General features: G+C 44.5%; 1 protein-coding gene across 1 annotated transcript in view; it reads left to right on the top strand.

The window, feature by feature from the left end:
• Positions 1-17,446, top strand: part of LOC124606061 (facilitated trehalose transporter Tret1-like) — a 59,914-nt gene that overhangs the window by 30,847 nt on the left and 11,621 nt on the right. Inside the window, exon 4 of the mRNA XM_047138023.1 lies at positions 16,185-16,397. Within this exon, the coding sequence (XP_046993979.1) occupies positions 16,185-16,397 (213 nt within the window). The remainder of the gene's footprint in view (positions 1-16,184; positions 16,398-17,446) is intronic.

The raw sequence follows: 17,446 nt of genomic DNA on the forward strand, positions 1-17,446 counted from the left end.
GTAAAGCGACATCATCATTTAACAATACAGTAAAGCTGCATGCCCTCGGGAAAAATTACGGCTGTAGTTTCCCCTTGCTTTCAGCCGTTCGCAGTACCAGCACAGCAAAGCCGTTTTGGTTAGTGTTACAAGGCCAGATCCGTCAATCATCCAGACTGTTGCCCTTGTAACTACTGAAAAGGCTGATGCCCATCTTAAGGAACCACACGTTTGTCTGGCCTCTCAACAGATACCCCTCCGTTGTGGTTGCACCTACAGTACGGCTATCTGTATCGTTGAGGCAGGCAAGCCTCCGCACCAACGGCAAGGTCTATGCGGGAGGGGGGGGGGGGGGGAGAGGAATTCTGAAAGTGGCAGGGGTAAAATACAGAGAGAGAAAGGCTATTTACAATTTGTACAGAAACCAGATGGCAGTTATAAGGGTCGAGGGGCATGAAAGGGAAACAGTGTTTGGGAAGGGAGTGAGACAGGTATGTAGCCTATCCCTGATGTTATTGAATCTGTATATTGAACAAGCAGTAAAGGAAATAAAAGAAAAACTTGGAGTAGGAATTAAAATCCACAGAGAAGAAATAAAAACTTTGAGGTTCGCAGATGACATTGTAATTCTCTCAGACACACAAAAGGACCTGGAAGAGCAGCTGAACGGACATGGTCTTGAAAGGAGGATATAAGATGAACATCAACAAAAGCAAAACGAGGATAATGGAATGCAGTCGAATTAAATCGGGTGATGCTGAGGGTATTATATTAGGAAATGAAACGCTTAAAGTAGTAAATAAGTTTTCCTATTTGGGGAGCAAAATAACTGAGGATGGTCGAAGTAGAGAGGATGTAAAATATAGACTGGCAATGGCAAGGAAAGTGTTTCTGAAGAAGAGAAATTTGTTAACATCGAGTATAGATTTAAGTGTCAGGAAGTCGTTTCTGAAAGTATTTGTATGGAATGTAGCCATGTATGGAAGTGAAACGTGGACGATAAATAGTTTGGACAAGAAGAGAATAGAAGCTTTCGAAATGTGGTACTACAGAAGAATGCTGAAGATTAGATGGGTAGATCACGTAACTAATGAGGAGGTATTGAATAGGATTGGGGAGAAGAGAAGTTTGTGGCACAACTTGAGTAGAAGAAGGGATCGGTTGGTAGGACATGTTTTGAGGCATCAAGGAATCACAAATTTAGCATTGGACGGCAGCGTGGAGGGTAAAAATCGTAGAGGGAGACCAAGAGATCAATACACTAAGCAGATTCAGAAGGATGTAGGTTGCAGTAAGTACTGGGAGATGAAGAAGCTTGCACAGGATAGAATAGCATGGAGAGCTGCATCAAACCAGTCTCTGGACTGAAGACCACAACAACAACACAGGGAAAGCGGAAAATTATCATTCACTAAGTCAGAAAGCAGATGAAAGGATGTGCTGAGTGATCGTGATAGACGTCATTGAAGATTTTCAGGCAAAATAGGACAAAGACAACTGGAAAAGTAATTACATTACTGAATGTCACACTCACGAACTCTGTGAGCACCAAAACAACCAGCATGGAGCTCCATAAGCAGGGAATTTCAAGTCGAGCTGGAATACCGAAACCACTCATCACTGATGCCGAAGCCATAAAACCCGGACTACTGAGCAATGGGAAAATGTCATTTGGTCGGACGAATCTTGTTTCACGATGTTTTCAGCTTCTGGCCTATTTTAAGTCCTAAGACTGAAACAAGGCGGGGGTTCGGTCATGATTTGGGCAGTCGTATTGCAGTGCTCCACGGGCCCCATGGTTACTTTGCAATGTCCTGTTATTGCCAAGGATTATGCGATCATTTTGGGTGATCTGGTCCATCTCATGGCACAATGTGCTTTCTTAGACGGTGGTCATGTGCTTCAAGACGACAGGGTGTCTAATTAAACAGCTCGCATTATCCTGGACGTGTTTTGTGCGAATGAGGATGAATTGTGTCACATCTCTGGCGAATACAGTCACCAGATCCCAATATGACGCAGCCATTGTGGTCTACTTTGGTAAGAATGCTGCCTGATTGCTCTCCAACTCCACTGTCTGCACCCAAAATCGTCACTATTTTGCAGTAATAATTACATAAGATTCACTTAAGAACCGTACAGAACCTGTGTTTATCCTTTTCGAGACAAGTGGGATCTATTTTGAACGCCAATGGTTTTCAACACCGTTTTAGGCGTAGCAATGTGTGTTTGGTGCCTCAGTATTTTTGTTGATCCCCTGTACAGCCTGAAACCTGCCCTTAGAAAAATTTATGAATTACTGTGCTGGAAACCCCTTACCTTATTTGATTTTCAAACAGCTGAGCAAAACTGAAAGTACTCAGACATTTCTCTCTTTACTTATTCAAATCATCACTAAACTGACACACAATATTTTTTTACGGCAACGCAATATGACTTTCAATTGTCCCTAAAAAAGAATGGCCCTGACTAACAATAACCTATACCTTTCATGAATCACTTACCTCACAAAAATCTTCGTTTCTCGAACTACTGCAATACAGCGAGCGCCAATACTGCCAGCTCAATACAGGATTCTAACTACTGAAGGCACTAACTACTGATAGGCATAGTTACCAAATGAAAGATTTTGAAAGAGAACAAACAATGTATTTACCTTAATAGTGTTCAAAAGTCATAATATATATATCAGTTCATGACTTCCAGTCTTACAAATTTCCTTTTTCTGACGGACACACGTCCAGATCGTTCTCTCTCAAAACTCTGCCCTCTCTCTCCCCACATCCACCACTGCTGACGGCTCACCTCCAACTGCAAAACGCTACGCGCTGTTCACATCCAACTCCCAAACACTACAATAGCGAATATTCCAACAATGCCAACCAGCCGCAGACTGCACCCAGCACAGCCAGTGATTTTCATACAGAGCGCTACGTGACGTTACCAACATAAAAACCTAAACGGCCTACTTACATAGCCCCCTTGCGTTGTGCTAAAAAAATATCGTGTGTCAGTTTAGTGATGATCAAAATAAGTAAAGAGAGAACAGTCTGAGTACGTTCAGTTTTTCTCAGCTGTTTGAAAATCAAATAACGTAAGGGGTTTACCAGCACAGTACTTCATAAATTTTTCTAAGGGGAGGTTTCAAGCCTAATGTAGCCAGGCGTGGTTCCAAATGGGACTGACAGGAGTCGTGACCTCAGCTCCCGTCAAAGAGCATTTTACTAAAAGGGCTTATGTTTTGATACGTTTTAATTTCAAATTTTTTCAAATGGTTCAAATGGGTCCAAGCACTATGGGACTTAACGTCTGAGGTTATCAGTCCCCTAGAACTTAGAACTACTTAAACCTAACTAACCTAAGGACATCATACAGATCCATGCCCGAGGCAGGATCCGAACCTGCGACCGTAGCGGTCGCGCGGTTCCAGGGTGAAGCGCTTAGAACCGCTCGGCCACACCGGACGGTCAAATTTTTTCAGAAAATCTAGCGGAAAGAAGACTAAAACCCCAGAAAATGCCAAGAAATTTTAGATAATAACAAAGTTTTTTTAACACAAGACAAATTTCAGTTGCTTGCATGACGGATTACCCACGAGGATGTGCTTGTGGCCTGTACAAACATTCTGGCCAGGTAAAGGCGGCCTGATCCTACCTACCAGCAATAAGAAATCCAACATGTTTCATAAGTCCACCAATACATCTAGCAAACCACAGGAAACAGAGTAAGGACAAATGAAATGGTAAAACCTTCCACTACTAATAAAAAATGAGAGAAAGACGGACATCCTCTAAAGTAAGTGTAAACGACTGAAAGAAACTGCACTGCGCCATTTGTATAGCAATAGCCTCAAAACCTGTGCCCACCAGCTCTGTGCTAACTTAAATACTGATAATGATGAGTGCATACATCGATCTTATACCGCATATATTATGAAATTATGAAAATTGTGCAACACTGTTGCAATCATAGTTCCTACATCAATTACATGACACAGGTACTTTTAAAATTTTTAGACGATTGCTTTTCAAATGTATTCCTCTCAGCTACAGTTTCCTGATAGTTGTATTCAAACGATGTACTAAGCATCGAAATAAACAAATTATTATTAACATATAAAGATTTTATACATTTTACTACTATTGCATCAAAATCGTTGATGTATCTGTTTAAAACTTGGGTTACAGCAAGATATATGTAGAGCAACAACGAACCGTGAATGCAACCCCCACCTACCCTCCCTTTCGCCAGACCCCCCTCCTATAGGTCTGCCTCTAACTGTACCAGACCTTGGAAACAGAGAGCAATTTTCTAAATGGAACATGTGTTTTAGAAAAAACTTTAGAGACATATTATACTGACACTATAAAACCTGAAATACCGTCGGGCCAATGAGGTAACCAGCATGTAAACGTAGGCTTCTGCGGCCGCTGTCACAGGCAATAAAATTATTCTGGGTATGAGGCCGCATTATCAACTGTAGAATCCGTATTACAGCTGAATATGCGGCCTCAAACCCAGAAGCATTTTATTGACTGAGGTATGCAGTGTGCGTATGGCATTATTGGTCAGGAGACCATCTCCGGTGCGTTCGCCCGCCTGTTGCAGGTCTTTGTACTTGATGTCGCATGGACGACTTGCACGTCGATGATGATGATGACGATGAGAAAATGAGAACGATACATAGAAGCAGTGCTCAGCCGACAAAATCCACAACATCGCTGGAATTCGAGCACGGAGCGCCGGAGCCAAGAGACAGCAAAGTTAACAGGAAGACCACGAACTGTTGACGAGGTTTGCGGTACTATCTAAATTTACACCTGTAACGAGAAAGTCATCTTACAGTTTGTGGCAGACGGTGCTTCGGGTACCTTGTCACTTCACACCTTCCCTATTTCAGTCGTGAGTGATGCACGGGCAGAACGGCTATTAGCGAGCCTCCGTGAGAGCTTGCTCTTCTCTGATGTTACCTTCGTCAAATTTTCGCGAGATTTACGTAACGTATGTCTTCTAGGTACGTACGTGAAAATCTCCGTGATATTCTGTACTCTCTTGTAGCTTCTGTCACTGTAGATGGATGAACGTCACTGTGCTGTTTTCTAAACGAACTAAACGAAATACTCCATAAGGATAGAGCCAGAAGTAGTTAATTGAAATTTGTACCAAGGCTGGGATTGAACCCAAGTCTCCTGCTTACTAGGCACATGTGTTATCCACTACGGCACGTTGCTTTGTGGCGCAGCATACATGCATAGACTACCCTAATCCAGTGCCCTCCGTAGCACAAACCAAGGGCAGACTATGCAGCTCTCTGAAACACACTGCCAGGGTCATATAGTGGATAACACAGCTGCATAGTATGCAGGAAGCCAAGGATCAAGTCCCGCTCTCTGCACAAATTTGAATTAACTACTTCAGCTTCTGTCCTTATCGAAGATAAATTTGAGACTTTATATGTCTCCACGAAAATTAATTCTATCAGATCGATAAATCACAGCCGGCCGAAGTGGCCGTGCGGTTCTAGGCGCTACAGTCTGGAGCCGAATCCTGCCTCGGGCGTGGATGTGTGTGATGTCCTTAGGTTTAATTAGTTCTAAGTTCTAGGCGACTGATGACCTCAGAAATTAAGTCGCATAGTGCTCAGAGCCATTTGAACCATTTTTGAATAAATCACATACACTTGAGTTACAGGTAGGATTTCCTCATTATGTACAAATCTGGAGTGCTATTTCGATATCGGAGAACCTCAGTGACGCTGACTGTTCAAAAAGGGGAAAATCAGGATGGGTTAGGGTGTGAATTTAAGTTTGTGTTAGGCAGGTCTTGGACTAGAGTAGTCCATGTTGCAGTAATGTTAGCTGAAATGGCTCTAAAATGGTTCAAATGGCTCTAAGCACTATGGGACTTAACATCTGATGTCATCAGTTCCCTAGACTTAGCACTACTTAAACCTAACTATCCTAAGGACACCACACACATCCATGCCCGAGGCAGGATTCGAACCTGTGACCGCAGCAGCAGCGCGGTTCCTGACTGAAGCGTCTAGAACCACTCAGCCACAGCGGCCGGCTAAAATGGCAGTATTATGTAGTGTATGATACAATTGGCTAATAAGAATCAGAATTGGGTTCAAGTTCTAACCTTAGCACAAATTTTAATCCATTATTCCAGCTTCTATAGCTGTAGAAGATAAAACTGAGATTCAATATGTCTCCAATAAAACGTAATTCCATGTGGTAAATAAAATCCGCTGCTCTTCTTTGAATATTCGCTATTAGCTCCAACATCATTATTTGATGAGGGCTCCATACCAAATTGTAATACTCAAGTACGCGACAAGTGAGCGTTTCGTATGCTACCTCTTTCGTTGGAGGACTAGACCTCCTGAGGATTCAAAGAATGAAAACATGGTCCAAGTAGGCTGTTTTCTCTTTATTATCTGTTCAGTTGGCTAGTTTCAACTGCGGGTCATTTTCAAGTACATACACCATGTGATCAAAAGTACCCAGAAACACCCAAAAACATACATTTTTCATATTAGGTGAATTGTGCTGCCATCTACTGCCAGGTACTCCATATCAGCGACCTCACTAGTCATTAGACATCGTGTGAGAGCAGAATGGGGCGCTCCACGGAACTCACTGACTTCGAACGTGGTCAGGTGATTGGGTGCCACTTGTGTGTGAGCGAGATTTCCACACACCTAAACATGCATTGGTACACTGTTTCCGATGCGATAGTGAAGTTGAAACGTGAAGGACGCGTACAGCACAAAAGTGTAGACGCCTACCTCGTCTATTGACTGGCACAGACTGGCTACAGTTGAAGAGGGTCGTAATGTGTAATAGGAGAACATCTATCCAGACCATTACACAGGAATTCCAAACTGCATCAGGATCCACTGCAAGTACTGTGACAGTTAGGCTATAGGTGAGAAAACTTGGATTTCATAGTCGAGCAGCTCCTCGTAAGCCGCACATCACGCCGGTGAATGTCAAACGATGCCTCGCTTGGTGTAAGGAGCAGAAAAATTGGACGATTGAACAGTGGAGAAACGTTGTGTAGAGTGACGAATTACGGTACACAATGTGGCGATCCGATGGCAGGGTGTGCGTATGACGAATCCCTAGTGAATGTCATCTGCCAGCGTGTATAGTGCCAACAGTAAAATTCGGAGGCGCTGGTGTTTTCGCGTGGTTGTGTTTTTCATGGAGGGGGCTTACACCCGTTGTTGTTTTGCGTGGCGCTATCACAGGACGGGCCTTGATTGATGTTTTAAACACATTCTTGTTTCCATCTGTTGAAGAGCAATGAGGGGATGGCGACTGCATCTTTCAACACGATCGAGCGCCTGTTTATAATGCACGGCCTGTTACGGAGTGGTTACACGAAAATAACATCTCTGTAATGGACTGGCCTGCACAGAGTCCTGACCTGAATCCTGTAGAACACCTTTGGGATGATTTGAAACGCCGAGTTCGTGCCAGGCCTCACCGACCAACATCAATACTACTCCTCAGTGCAGCGCTCCGTGAAGAATGGGCTGCTATTCCCCAAGAAACCTTCCAGCACCTGAGAGAATGTGTGCCTGCGAGAGTGGAAACTGTCATCAAGGCTAAGAGTGGGCCAACATGAATTCCAGCATTACAGATGTAGGGCGCCACGAGCTTGTATGTCATTTCCAGCCAGGTGTCCGAATATTTCTGATCACATAGTGTATTTTAACTTCATGCTTCATATCAAATTCTCATAAAATGCTGGTGCACGTTTTCATTCTCAAAACCCATTGAAGATGTGGACACCAACAAAAATAAAATTTGAGAAATTTTTCCTGATGACTGTTCTAGTGACTCAGTGTCTGGCATCTTAAAAAAAATGGTTCAAATGGATCTGAGCACTATGGGACTTAACTTCTGAGGTCATTAGTCCCCTAGAACTTAGAACTAGTTAAACCTAACTAACTTAAGGACATCACACACATCCATGCCCGAGGGAGGATTCGAACCTGCGACCGTAGCGATCTCGCGGTTCCAGACTGCAGCGCCTAGAACCGCACGGCCACTTCGGCCGGCCTCTGGCATCTTCCTTTCCTAAGATTTGTTTTATCTGATCGCTCCACTTTAAATACCAACACACGCTCACGGAAATGTGATCGATACTTGTGTAATAAACACAGTTATTTCCATCCATTTATGCGCTATTTTTTGCTTTCCTTTACGTTTAGGCTGAACTGCCGGTTCCTGCACCAAACGTCAATCATTTGCAGGTCTTCCTACATTTCGCTACAGTTTTCCAACAGTGCGACTACTCAGTACAGAATGAAACAGGACTACACCAGGATGGCTACTCCACTACGAAGGAGGTAGCTCGGAAAATACTCGTTTGCCCCATGACTATTACCCCTCTATATGGGCCCGCCGCAGGGCGTGGCCGCGCGGTTTGATGCGTCATGTCACGGATTTGCGCGGCCCATTCCGCCGGAGGTTCGAGTCCTCCCTCGGACATGGGTGTGTGTGTTGTTGTTAGCATAAGTTAGTTCAAGTAATGTGTAAGTCTTGGGACCGATGACCTCAGCAGTTTGGACCCTTAGGAATTCAGCATGCATTTGAACAAAAAAAATGGCTCTGAGCACTATGGGACTTAACATCTTAGGTCATCAGTCCCCTAGAACTTAGAACTACTTAAACCTAACTAACCTAAGGAAATCACACACATCCATGCCCGAGGCAGGATTCGAACCTGCGACCGAAGCAGTCACGTGGTTCCGGACTGAAGCGCCTAGAACCGCACGGCCACCGCGGCCGGCGCATTTGAACATTTGATATGGGTCCCTTACCAGGTAACACTACCCAAAATGGCCTTGCTGTGCTGATACTGCGAACGGTTGAAATAAAGGGGAAACTACAGCCGTAATTTTTCCCGAGGGCTTGCAGCTTTACTGTATGTTTAAATGATGATGGCGTACTCTTGGGTAAAATATTCCGGAGGTAAAATAGTCCGCCATTCGGATCACCTGGCGGGGACTACTCAGGAGGACGTCGTTATCAGGGAGGAAGAAAACTGGTGTTCTACGGATCAGAAGGTGGAATGTCAGATCCCTAAATCAGGCAGGTAGGTTAGAAAATTTAAAAAGGGAAATGGATAGGTTAAAGTTAGATATAGTAGGATTAGTGACGTTCGGTGGTAGGAGCAACAAGACTTTTGGTTAGGCGAATACAGGGCTATAAATACAAAGTCAAATAGGGGTAATGCAGGAGTAGGTTGAATAATGAATAAAAAAATAGGAGTGCGGGTAAGCTACTACAAACTGCATAGTGAACGCATTATTGTGGCCAAGATAGACACGAAGCCCACGCCTACTACAGTAGTACAAGTTTATATGCCAACTAGCTCTGCAGATGACGCAGAAATTGATGAAATGTAGGATGACGTTATAAGGTTAAAGAAATGATTCGGATAGTGAAGGTTGACGAAGATTAAATAGTTTTGGGTGACTGGAATTCGGTAGTAGGAAAAGGGAGAGGAGGAAACGTAGTAGGTGAATATGGATTGGGAGTAGGAAATGAAAGAGGAAGCCGCCTGGTAGAATTTTGCACAGAGCACAACTTAATCATAGCTAACACTTGGTTCAAAAATCATAAAAGAATGTTGTATACATGGAAGAAGCCTGGAGACACTAAGAGGTTTCAGATAGATTATATAATGGTAAGACATAGATTTAGGAACCAGGTTTTAAATTGTAAGACATTTCCAGGGGCAGATGTGGACTTTGACCACAATCTATTGGTTATGAAATGCAGATTAAAACTGAAGAAACTGCAAAAAGGTGGGAATTTAAGGAGATGGGACCTGGATAAACTGACTAAAGCAGAGGTTGCACAGAGTTTCAGGAAGAGCATAAGGGAACAATTGACAGGAATGGGGGAAAGAAATACAGTAGAAGAAGAATGGGTAGCTTTGAGGGATGAAATAGTGAAGGCAGCAGAGGATCAAATAGGTAAAAAGACGAGGGCTAGTAGAAACCCTTGGGTAACAGAAGAAATATTGAATTTAATTGATGAAAGGAGAAAATATAAAAACGCAGTAAATGAAGCTGGCAAAAAGGAATACAAACTTCTCAAAAATGAGATCGACAGGAAGTGCAAAATGGCTAAGCAGGGATGGCTAGAGGACAAATGTAAGGATGTAGAGGCTTATCTCACTAGGGGAAAGATAGATACTGCCTACAGGAAAATTAAAGAGACCTTTGGAGAAAGGAGACCCACTTGCATGAATATCAAGAGCTTTGATGGAAACCCAGTTCTAAGCAAAGAAGCGAAAGCAGAAAGGTGGAAGGAGTATATAGAAGGTCTATACAAGGGCGTAGTACTTGAGGACAATATTATGGAAATGGAAGAGGATGTAGATGAAGATGAAATGGGAGATATGATACTGCGTGATGAGTTTGACAGAGCACTGAAAGACCTAAGTCGAAACAAGGCCCCGGGAATAGACAACATTTTATAAGAACTACTGACAGCCTTGGGAGAGCCAGCCCTTACAAAACTCTATCATCTGGTGAGCAAGATGTATGAGACAGGCGAAATACCTTCAGACTTCAAGAATAATATAATAATTCCAATTCCAAAGAAAGCAGGTGTTGACAGATGTGAAAATTACCGAACTATCAGTTAAATAAGTCACGGCTGCATCACACTAACGCGAATTCTTTACAGACTTATGGAAAAACTAGTAGATGCCGACCTCGGGGAAGATCAGTTTGGATTCCGTAGAAATATTGGAACACGTGAGGCAATACTGACCCTAAGTCTTATCTTAGAAGATAGATTAAGGAAAGGCAAACCTACGTTACTAGCATTTGTAGACTTTGAGAAAGCTTTTGACAATGTTGACTGGAATACTCTCTTTCAGATTCTGAAGGTGGCAGGGGTAAAATACAGGGAGCGAAAGGCTATTTACAATTTGTAAAGAAATATGATGGCAGTTATAAGAGTCGAATGACATGAAAGGGAAGCAGTGGTTGGGAAGGGAGTGTGACAGTGTTGTAGCCTCTCCCCGATGTTATTCAATCTGTATATTGAGCAAGCAGTAAGGGAAACAAAAGAAATATTCGGAGTAGGAATTAAAATCCATGGAGAAGAAATAAAAACTTTAAGGTTCGCCGATGACATTGTAATTCTGTCAGAGACAGCAAAGAAGTTGGAAGAGCAATGTCTTGAAAGGAGGATATAAGATGAACATCAACAAAAGCAAAAAAGAGGCTAATGGAATATAGTCGAGTTAACTCGGGTGATGATGAGGGAATTAGATTAGGAAATGAGACACTTAAAGTAGTAAAGAAGGGTTGCTATTTGGGGAGCAAAATAACTGATGATGGTCGAAGTAGAGAGGATATAAAATGTAGACTGGCAATGGCAAGGAAAGCGTTTCCGAAGAAGATAAATTTGTTAATATCGAGTATAGATTTAAGTGTCAGGAAGTCGTTTCTGAAAGTATTTGTTTGGAGTGTAGCCATGTATGGATGTGAAACATGGACGATAAATAGTTTGGACAAGAAGAGAATAGAAGCTTTCGAAATGTGGTGCTACAGAAGAATGCTGAAGATTAGACGGGTAGATCACATAACTAATGGGGAGCTATTGAAGAGGATTGGGGAGAAGAGTAGTTTGTGGCAAAATTTGACTAGAAGAAGGGATCGGTTGGTAGGATATGTTCTGAGGCATCATGGGATCACCAATTTAATATTGGATGGCAGCGTGGAGGGTAAAAATCTTAGATGGAGACCATGAGATGAATACAGTAAGCAGATTCAGAAGGATGTAGGTTGCAGTAGATACTGGGAGATGAAGAAGCTTGCACAGGATAGAGTAGAACGGAGAGCTGCATCAAACCAGTCTCAGGACTGAAGACCACAACAACAACAACAACAACAACCAGATAAATTTTATAGAGGTAATTGAATACAATCAAAGTTCATAAATAATGAAGGTTGCTCAGGGACATTGTATGAATGTTTTGCTACAAGGGAACCGTGGTCTGTGGTGGCTCGTTACAGAACATTTGCACTTCGTTCGATTTCTTACCCCCCTTTGCCAGGATATTTGAACTGGACTGAAAATATCTACACTACAGTGCGAATGTTGTTGGTATGAGCTATGTGTCTTATTTGGTAGGAAACTTATTCCACTCATTCACGGATTTTGCTTTTGACAATAGTAATGCACAGTTTACGATTCACATACGGGAACGGGGAGATGCACCTGTACCGGATCGAATCCGCCCTGACGACGAGGGTCGTTGTGCCAGCCACTTTGAATGTTGTATTTAGGTGGTTTTCCACATCCCACTAGGTGAATATCATTCTGTACTCAAGCTCAGACACAGTTATATGATTCGCAAACATTTAGGAAAACTTTCGCTTACTTCCACACGAATGACACTACACGTAAATTGCTGGAGTACAAATATTGCGTCCACGGTGCAGGGGGGTGGAGACAGGAAGGGCATCTTACCACCCGTTAAGTTAACCACGCCAAATCCGTAAACAATCATGCCGACCCTGAGCGCCGGCCGAAGTGGCCGTGCGGTTTTAAAGGCGCTGCAGTCTGGAACCGCAAGACCGCTACGGTCGCAGGTTCGAATCCTGCCTCGGGTATGGATGTTTGTGATGTCCTTAGGTTAGTTAGGTTTAACTAGTTCTAAGTTCTAGGGGACTAATGACCTCAGACGTTGAGTCCCATAGTGCTCAGAGCCATTTGGACCATTTGAACCTACCCTGTGCCGATACGGGAGAAAGGCGGAATGAGATGTTGGTTGTACGTTAACAGTGATTACGACGCTCAACATTCACAACAGTACTTGCAGGGGAAGAGGTACGCGTTAGTTAGGCACTGTACTGTGCACTGACAGAACAAATTGTGTACGTACTTCACCTGAAGTTTGTTGCTTTAGCCGGCCGGAGTGGCCGAGCGGTTCTAGGCGCTACAGCCTGGAACCGCGCGACCGCTACGGTCGCAGGTTCGAATACTGCCTCGGACATGGATGTGTGTGATGTCCTTAGGTTAGTTAGGTTTAAGTAGTTCTAAGTTATAGGGGACTGATGACTTCAGCAATTAAGTCCTATAGTGCTCTGAGCCATTTGAACCATTATTGTTGCTTTACTCTAGGTCATGGGTAGTCAACTTTTTCTACCTCGTGCTTTTGTACCTATGATGGTAACAAAATTTTCCAACCGACCACCATTTCTACAGTAGTGGTAATTTACAATGTAGGAAAGTAACTTGACGTTATAAAATTCATAAATCAGAGTTCCAACAAGTTGAAACATATAATAATAGCTTACCAAACTGTTTACGTCAAATTTCATGAGAATGTAATGAAAATATCTTTGACTCCCAACTGCTCACCGCCCACTATCAAGTCTGGAACGTCCACTAGCGGGTGGTAGGGACCAGGTTGATTACCACTGATCTAGGTATCGTGTTGTGAAATCAGTTTCACAAAAAGAAGGTAAATGGGGTAGCAATCGAAAACACTCTAATTACGTTATTAATCTGTACCAAGGCACCGTGGACAACGAGTTCTTTATACAAAAACCCTTAGAGGATGAGTGTGATGAATTTCAGAAGTTTAGCTCCATCCTGTATGTGTAATGGTAGAGAATTTCATGGAACTAACATAAAAAAAGATTTGCAGGGAATAGTGGCTGCAGTTCGTGATGGAGTGTTTGAGGCGAAACTGAAATATCGTTGGGAACTGCTTTAGAGGTGGAACTGTACATTTGAGCATTGTTATTTATCAGACTATTGGCAGTAAGGCCGGTATTACACTATCAAATTTCTTTGTCAAAGATTTGATCAAAGATGTAATCAAATATTCGGTCAATAATATTTGACAAAGATCTTTGAGGTAACGCTGTCATTATACACTCCTGGAAATGGAAAAAAGAACACATTGACACCGGTGTGTCAGACCCACCATACTTGCTCCGGACACTGCGAGAGGGCTGTACAAGCAATGATCACACGCACGGCACAGCGGACACACCAGGAACCGCGGTGTTGGCCGTCGAATGGCGCTAGCTGCGCAGCATTTGTGCACCGCCGCCGTCAGTGTCAGCCAGTTTGCCGTGGCATACGGAGCTCCATCGCAGTCTTTAACACTGGTAGCATGCCGCGACAGCGTGGACGTGAACCGTATGTGCAGTTGACGGACTTTGAGCGAGGGCGTATAGTGGGCATGCGGGAGGCCGGGTGGACGTACCGCCGAATTGCTCAACACGTGGGGCGTGAGGTCTCCACAGTACATCGATGTTGTCGCCAGTGGTCGGCGGAAGGTGCACGTGCCCGTCGACCTGGGACCGGACCGCAGCGACGCACGGATGCACGCCAAGACCGTAGGATCCTACGCAGTGCCGTAGGGGACCGCACCGCCACTTCCCAGCAAATTAGGGACACTGTTGCTCCTGGGGTATCGGCGAGGACCATTCGCAACCGTCTCCATGAAGCTGGGCTACGGTCCCGCACACCGTTAGGCCGTCTTCCGCTCACGCCCCAACATCGTGCAGCCCGCCTCCAGTGGTGTCGCGACAGGCGTGAATGGAGGGACGAATGGAGACGTGTCGTCTTCAGCGATGAGAGTCGCTTCTGCCTTGGTGCCAATGATGGTCGTATGCGTGTTTGGCGCCGTGCAGGTGAGCGCCACAATCAGGACTGCATACGACCGAGGCACACAGGGCCAACACCCGGCATCATGGTGTGGGGAGCGATCTCCTACACTGGCCGTACACCACTGGTGATCGTCGAGGGGACACTGAATAGTGCACGGTACATCCAAACCGTCATCGAACCCATCGTTCTACCATTCCTAGACCGGCAAGGGAACTTGCTGTTCCAACAGGACAATGCACGTCCGCATGTATCCCGTGCCACCCAGCGTGCTCTAGAAGGTGTAAGTCAACTACCCTGGCCAGCAAGATCTCCGGATCTGTCCCCCATTGAGCATGTTTGGGACTGGATGAAGCGTCGTCTCACGCGGTCTGCACGTCCAGCACGAACGCTGGTCCAACTGAGGCGCCAGGTGGAAATGGCATGGCAAGCCGTTCCACAGGACTACATCCAGCATCTCTACGATCGTCTCCATGGGAGAATAGCAGCTTGCATTGCTGCGAAAGGTGGATATACACTGTACTAGTGCCGACATTGTGCATGGTATGTTGCCTGTGTCTATGTGCCTGTGGTTCTGTCAGTGTGATCATGTGATGTATCTGACCCCAGGAATGTGTCAATAAGGTTTCCCCTTCCTGGGACAATGAATTCACGGTGTTCTTATTTCAACTTCCAGGAGTGTATTTTTCGTCAAAGTTCAAGATGGCTGACAGCAACAACGTGCTATTAACCGCAGCAGTTGCATGTACCACAACTGCACTGTGTGCACGTGCAGAAGAGAAGCAGGGAAAAAGAAAGGGGGCGTACCTGGGTGAAGTCGTGGGTTTTACGACGACACAATAAGAGCATTCAACAAAACTTGTTACATGAGCTTATAGTGGAAGACGTCAAGTCGTACATCAATTACTTAAGAATGGAAGAGCATATATTTCTGTATGTGCTCAGTGAAGTGTATCCTCATATCACAAAGCACAATATTCACTTAAGAACTGCTACATCTGCAGAAGACAGGCTCACTGTAACACACCGATTCCTTGCTACAGGAGAGAGTTAGGTTAGGTTAGCTTAGGTTAGGTCTCCAATCTTCTTAATCTATTTTTGTATTCAGGGTGCTTCACGTTGTAAAGCGCCTCATCAGCTTTATACATCTCTATTAATTCTGTAGTTGTCGGTACACACCAATTGTATTTACCAGCAATGTTTATAAAAACACTATGCATGACAGAAAGCTGTAGCGATGCTAGCGCTCCATGTGGTAACATGTCACATTGCAGTGAACAGAAGACAAGCGACTTCTTTGATCAAATGTACAGCGAGGCCCTAGATTTGGTCAAATATTTGACGACATTTGACAAAGTTCCCTGTTTCACCATCATATTTCTTTGACAAAGATATTTGACAAAGACATTGGACAAAGAAATTTGGTAGAGTAACACCGGCCTAAGGGACTATGGGTTCTCAGAAGGTGGAAAAAGCGCCACACAGTGTTAATATGAACCACTCTGACTTTTCTGTTTTACTTTTGTTTTTTTGCTACAGTCTGTGACGGAGACTAAGGAGCGCACTGGCTCTCTGCGGGACATGTTCACGTCTCGCGCGGCGGTGCGAGGCCTGGCAATCGGCGTGGGCCTGCAGCTGGGGCAGCAGCTGTCCGGCGTCAACATCATCATCTTCTTCTCCGTGCCCATCTTTGTGGCCGCCGGCACCTCCATGGACCCCAGCGACTGCGCCATTGTTGTCGGCGTCGTCCAGGTGAGCGCTCCCGCGCCTCGTCCTTCACTTCACTTGCGAACCATCTGGACCTGAATCTACATACAACACATAAAGACTCTGCAAATTACTTTCCTGTGCGTGACAGAACGTACTTAGAATGGCTCCACCCTTTAGGGTTTCTTTTAGTTCCAATCGCGACTGGAATGGCTGCTTACATGTCTCTTTGTATGTTGTAATCAGTCTAATTAAGCGACGCTTGATAATCTCTTCAAACGACTAGTGAGGTTTTGACCCACAGCGTAGTGAAATGAAATGGTCGTGTGGCACTGATGGCCGGAAGTCACCACCTGGTGAAACTCGGCCGCCGAGTTGCTTTTTATTAGACCCCACATCGGTCGGCTTGAGTGCCAATGATGATGATATGATGATGAGGGTAACACAACAGCCGGCCCCTGAGCGGAGAAAATTTCCGACCCGCCCGCGAATCTAATCCGGGCTGGCCGCTTGGCGTCAGACACGCTCAGGTAAGTAGGTGGACCATTGGATAGCAACCTTTCAATACATTTCAGGAATGGCAATGTGCTACTCCGCTGCAGAGTATGCCTTCCTGTTTGGTATAAGTCAGAACGTGCCAAACAGGTTGATAATGCCCTAAACGACACGTGCAGAATTACACTACTGGCCATTAAAATTGCTACACCAAGAAGAAATGCAGATGATAAACGGGTATTCATTGGACAAATATATTATACTAGAACTGACATGTGATTACATTTTCACGCAATTTGGCTGCATAGATCCTGAGAAATCAGTACCAAAAACAGCCACCTCTGGCCGTGATAACGACCTTGATACGCCTGGGCATTGAGTCAAACAGAGCTTGGATGGCGTGTACAGGTACATCTGCCCATGCAGCTTGAACACGATACCACAGTTCATCAAGAGTAGTGACTGGCGTATTGTGATCAGTCAGTTGCTCGGCCACCATTGACCAGACGTTTTCAATTGGTGAGAGATCTGGAGAATGCGCTGGCCAGGGCAGCAGTCGAACATTTTCTCTATCCAGAAAGGCCTGTACAGGACCTGCA

This window comes from Schistocerca americana, chromosome 3 (genome assembly GCF_021461395.2).
Source record: "Schistocerca americana isolate TAMUIC-IGC-003095 chromosome 3, iqSchAmer2.1, whole genome shotgun sequence".
Classification (NCBI taxonomy): Eukaryota; Metazoa; Arthropoda; class Insecta; order Orthoptera; family Acrididae; genus Schistocerca; species Schistocerca americana.